Here is a 6,000-nt window from a genome sequence, read left to right as displayed (position 1 = left end):
TTAACAAATGAAAATTTCATTATTTAATAAATGAAATGTTCTGTCTTTAACTACTTGTATCTTAGGCAGGTGGATAAAATCACAGAACAGCAAAGTATAGCTTCTGTAAAGATCTGACTTAAAGTAGCATGGCAGCTTATAGTGTCTTTTCCATTTCATATCTATTGTATGAGGAAGTACATAGAATCTATTTCGGATATATAATCTGGATGCTAACTTATCTGTCATGCAGCCAGCATAAAATAACAATTGTTGACTAAGGGAATAACAAACTTTAGTTCAACACACTGATATTTTAATTATACTTACTTAGTGGGGGCTATACTGAAAGGTGCTGTTAGTGAAAGTAAAAATAAAGTTTTAAGATTGAAATAACAACTATAAAAACTGAAACTGCTATATGGAAACTCACTCATATTATATAGCATTACATTTTCTTCACATTGATGATGGGTTTAAAATATGTGTTCAGAAACCACAGAAATATCTGAATGGTCAAAATTATTTATTTCACATTTTGTTTCTTTCTAAAGGAATGAATTTCCAAAATAGCTTTCTAATGTAAGTGTTTTCCTTTTTGAAAGCCATTTTTCTTTTAAAAGAGCAAGAAAGGAACAAGATAAAACCACATGCTTTCATACTCCCTCTAACCAACCAATACATGTCTAAGTGCTTATGTGTAAAAGGGACTAAACTTAATAACAAATAATCAATGTAATATTAGTAAATCGGAAAACAAATACTTACATTTTACATTACTTTAAGCCTTTCAAAAACAAGTGCACTGGTATAAGCCAATCAATTTCAATTTATCATTTAGTTACTGACTGAGATTTCAATTACCTTCTTTAAATGTTCTATAACTTATCGGGTCCTATCTGCAATGGACAGCTGAGTCAAATCAAATCATATTAAATCAAAAGTCCTGAAATATCCAGCTAGCCTTCCTTCGTCACCATAACATGGACAATGAGAATGAGTAGCACATCCTCATTCAAATTGAGAAAGTGAATGGATTCGATCTTTTGGTTTGGGTTCAATTAAATTCACGTATTTTCCACTGATTAATTTTTTCCTTAGATAAGAATGATCATTAAAGTCAAGTACTTGAGAAAAATAAAGACAATAATAGCTAACTATGTTATTTTATATTTGGGTTGTAAGGACCAAAACAAAAGCAAACATATACCCACATACAAAAACAGAAAAAAAAAAGTCACCATTAATCCTCACATAAAATAATAATATTGATAATCAGAATACTTAAATTATCTATCTTTTGCCTGTCTTTTAAGAAAGACAGAAATTCAAAGTATTCAAAATGCTAGCAAGCATGGGTGTAAATTGTGAGTAAAATATGAATACTGACTTATTTATTTAGTTTTTGCAGTTTTGGTCTCATCAAGAAAGGCTTACTTTAGGAGCATGATAAATATATATTGCACAAGACTGTGGTGCTAAAAGAGGTTGGGTTCAGAATTCATGGGAGGTTTTCCAAATAGAAATAATACAGTTTTCAAAGAAAAAAAAATGCAAGGGAAGCAGATAGAGACAGCAGTGTTAAAGCCTTTTTCTTAATGACTCCTCGTATTAGTCTAACTAGCCATCTAGAACATGCATGTTTAGAAGGAAGAATTCATCTCTTAAGGAGCTCTATTAGATTGGTCTTAAGCTTTACTATTTAAGAAAAAAAGCAATAATTTGATAAAATGTTAAAAACAGATATAATAAAGTGATGTCAGAAAAATCTAAAATTGTAGGAAATATTTCCCATGAAAACTAATTAGAGGTTCCCAAAGTAAGCAAAATACTTCATTATTAGTAGATGATAGCAAATTGAAATGAAAAAGACATCACATCTAATAGTCTAAGTAAAAGAACATTTCAATAATTTGGAAATCAAACTCTACTCCAGGAATTGACAGCCATAGTAAGAAATAAGCACAGTGCATCAGAATGTGGAGAGCTGTTTACAGATTTAAAGGCAGTTCCCATTCTTTCAGCAAAATCAGTGACATAAAACCAAGTGCACCAAGTTAGCACAGTCATCTTTTCACAGAGAAAAGTACCAATGCCAGTGAACAGATTTCCAAAAAGATTCACGATCAATATTTATACATTTTTATTTTAATCTTTAAGATTTTATCCATGCTTATAATGCAGAAGAAAATTAGAAAATAAATCTTGAGGGAAAAAAACTGTTTTAGTCTCTCTTTTCTAATGGTTAAGATAAAAAGACACTGAAAGTATGAATACCAAGTATAATTAATAAAGAAGCACAAGAACATGCCAAGAATTTATCCTGTCAGAAGATACAATGTGGGTAGTAATGAAGTATGCTTATCGATAGCCCACTTTTAGTCAAGTTTTCCATTCTGAAGACTCTTTCTGGCTTTCTCTTGTCTTAAGAGAGAGATGATTTTGATGCACCCCTTTGAAATTTTGATCATCCACATGACATTCATCACATCCAAAACCACACAAGTAGTAATCCAGGAAAACTGAATTAAAAATCCAAGCCTTCTGTAGGCTTCCGTCCCAAACACAGAGTACATGTAGCTGTAGAAAGGAGGTATCGAGGCAATCCTCACTACGAAGAATACCACCGTCATAAGTATTCCATTGATGACATTAGCCTTGGAAAACTTAGGATACTTCAGAGCCTCAAAGAACCACCTGGGAAAAAAATTAAAGAAACATCTCATTTATTCTGCATCTTTGAGGATTAATGGTTTCTAGTTTACAGTTTTTAAAATTCAGAACACCCCCACCCTGCCCAAGATTTATTGGGTTGGCCAAAAAGTTTGTTCAGGGTTTTTCCTAAGCTGGTATAGAAAAACCCAAATAAACTTTTTGGCCAACCCAATCTATGGAAAGTCGAAGGGCCTAGAATAGTCTACATAATACTGAAAAAGAACAAAGTTGACAGATTCACTTCCAAGAACTACAATAAAGCTACAATAATTAAGACAGCATGGCATTGATAAAAGAACAAATAGAACAGCGGACCAAAACACAGTCCATCAATAAACCCACACAAATATACTGAACTTGCTTTTGACAATGGTGTAAAAGTAATTCAATGGAGAAAAAGCAGTCTTTTTAACAAACAGTGCTGGAACAATTGGATAGCCATGTGCAGAAAAATAAACCTAGGCAGAGACCTCACAACTTACACAAAAATTAACCTGAAATAGACCACAGACTTAAAAGTAAAATGCAAAATTATAAAACTTCTAGAAAAAAAAATGGGAAAAAAATCTGCATGACCTTGGGTTTGATGATAATATTTTAGATGTAATACCAAAAGCACAATCCATAGAAAAAAATATCAATAAGCTGGACTTTGCTAAAATTAGAAATGGGCTCTGTGAAAGGCACTATTAAAAGAAAAGGAAGAGACATCCAAACACTGGGCGATTGTTTACTAAATACATATATGATAAAATACTTGTATCTAAAATATATATAGAACTCTTAAAGCTCAGAAATAAGGAAACAACTCAATTAAAATATGGGCAAAAGATCTTAAATACATCATCAGAGAAGATAAACAAAAGGAAAAAAAGTATATTAAAAAGATGTTAAACATCATTTGTCCTTAGAAAAATGTAAATTAAAACAATGGCATACTACTACACATATATTATAATGACTAAAATCCAAAAATCTGACAATATGCATTGTCAGCAAGGATGTGGAACAATAGGAATACTCATTCATTGCTGGTGGGAATGCAAAATGGAAGCCACTTTGTAAGATAGCATTGCAGTTAAAATATTAATCATATTCATAATGCACAATCTAACTATCACACTTCTAGGTATTTTTGTCAATTGATTTCAAAATATATATCCACACAAAAACCTGCATGCAAGTGTTTATACCAATTATATTCATAATTGCCCCAAACTGGAAGAAACCAAATGTTATAGGTTGGTTCACAATATTATTCACAACATAGTATGTGAACGAATAAGCAAACTGTGGTACATACATACAATAAAACACTATTTAGCGATACAAAGGAACAAACTATCAATTCATGTAACACAATAGGTGAATCTTAAATGCATATTGCTAAATCAAAAAAGTCAGTATGAAAAGTGTATGATTCCATTTATATGACCTTCTGGAAAAAAGCAAAACCATAAAGACAAAACAGAAAAGCGATTGCCAGAGGTTCAGAGAGAGAAGGAGAGTAGGTAGAAGCATGGGCAATATTTTAGAGTAGTGAAACAGTTCTGTATGATACTGTAGTGGTGGATACAAGGCAATATGCATCTGTCAAAACCCACTGAACAGCATGAGGAATGTATGCAAGGTTCTTTTAATGAATAAATAAAATGTCCCAGGGGACCCCAGGTAACTCTGAAAATAGACTGTAAGACTAGAAAAACTATACACAGGCACTGTGCTCTAGCTAGTAAAATATTATCTCAAGGGGGAACAGGTTAACAATTTTGAAACCATTATGCATGTATATTGGGATTTAACAAATAAATTTGTCTGATGGTGCAGTAGGGACCAGATTTCTCATTGTTGGAGTGGAGATTACAAACAGTTGAGTGTAAAAGGCTAGACTGAGCCGTATGATCCTGGATTAGAGCTGGGAACTTCAGTATAAACTTACATTCAGTTTAATACAGATTTAGATGGATATATAGAGAGAAATAACTATAGATATGTGTATATATATACAGGTTAGTATATTTCCAAGTCGTCAGCTGGAAGGACATAGGAACAATGATTCCCCAGGAGCAGTGAGCACACCCAGGGCCACATTTTGGTTTCTAATACCAGTCTCCAATAAAAGGAAACAAGACTCCTTAAGAAAAGGCAGATTCTAGGGTTGGGATATAGTATACAATAAAAATCCAGGATACTGTTTTTAGTATCAGAAACTAAATAAGTGTTCAAAGAACAAAATGATAAAGTTATGTCAAAGGGACTACGAAACCAACTGAAAGAGCTCCCAATGGCAAAAGTTATAACAATTTGAACAAAATAAATATAGGTAGTATCAGAAAAAAAAAAAAAAAAAAAAAAAAAAAAAAAAAAAAAAAAAAAAAAAAAAAAAAAAAAAAAAAAAAAAAAAAAAAAAAAAAAAAAAAAAAAAAAAAAAAAAAAAAAAAAAAAAAAAAAAAAAAAAAAAAAAAAAAAAAAAAAAAAAAAAAAAAAAAAAAAAAAAAAAAAAAAAAAAAAAAAAAAAAAAAAAAAAAAAAAAAAAAAAAAAAAAAAAAAAAAAAAAAAAAAAAAAAAAAAAAAAAAAAAAAAAAAAAAAAAAAAAAAAAAAAAAAAAAAAAAAAAAAAAAAAAAAAAAAAAAAAAAAACAAAATAAATATAGCAGTCAGTATCAGTTTTAAACTCCAAAAGTAAAAAAGTCAAATATCCACAAATCACATCTCCCGCGCCCCTCCCCCCCCCACCCCCACATCAGGTTCAATGAGTCAACTTCAAATGCAAATATTGGATTCACTTAGCATCATTCCTTCAAAGAACCCAGTGATCTCCTTTAGAATGGACTGGCTGGATCTCCTTGCAGTACAGGACTCTCAAGAGTCTAAAATTATTCTCAAGTAAAAAGCATATTTCTGAAAAATTCAGTATTTGCTCTATTCTACTTTTTCCTCCTTAAAGAAACTATATTGCCTAATGTTGCTTCATTATATTTTAGAGGTTAAATTATAAAATGGAGTGAAATATATCCATGTATCTTAATGTTCAATTTGACTGAATTAGTCATGACTAAACTAGAAACTGCTCAACCTCAGATACTAAAAATTAAACTGTTAAAAAAAGACCTTAAAATATTTTACTAAGAAATTAAAATATAAAACAGAAATAATTTGTAGGATAAGAGAGATATTACAATTTATAACTATGTTGAGTGAAAAAAGAAGGAAGTTAAGGTAGCAATTTAGGTAGCAATGCTCAAATTAATAAAATAGTATCACAAATAGGAAAAATGTCACTGTAGCAGTAAAGTCAAGCTTTTTT

The 6,000-nt window shown here is 30.6% G+C and overlaps 1 protein-coding gene across 7 annotated transcripts in view; it reads right to left on the bottom strand.

The window, feature by feature from the left end:
• The window catches only part of LOC102182748 (transmembrane protein 56), a 63,906-nt gene continuing 59,244 nt past the window's right edge, over window positions 1,339-6,000 (bottom strand). For all 7 annotated transcript variants that reach the window (XM_005678067.3, XM_018045798.1, XM_018045795.1 and 4 more), the window contains one exon: window positions 1,339-2,676. In XM_005678067.3, coding sequence (XP_005678124.1) covers window positions 2,358-2,676 — 319 coding nt within the window. In that variant the 3' untranslated portion in view covers window positions 1,339-2,357. The remainder of the gene's footprint in view (window positions 2,677-6,000) is intronic.

The sequence above is a fragment of the Capra hircus genome, chromosome 3, assembly GCF_001704415.2.
Source record: "Capra hircus breed San Clemente chromosome 3, ASM170441v1, whole genome shotgun sequence".
NCBI classification, from domain to species: Eukaryota; Metazoa; Chordata; class Mammalia; order Artiodactyla; family Bovidae; genus Capra; species Capra hircus.
Note: the sequence above shows the minus strand (reverse complement) of the source record. Positions and strands in the feature narration are given on the sequence as shown.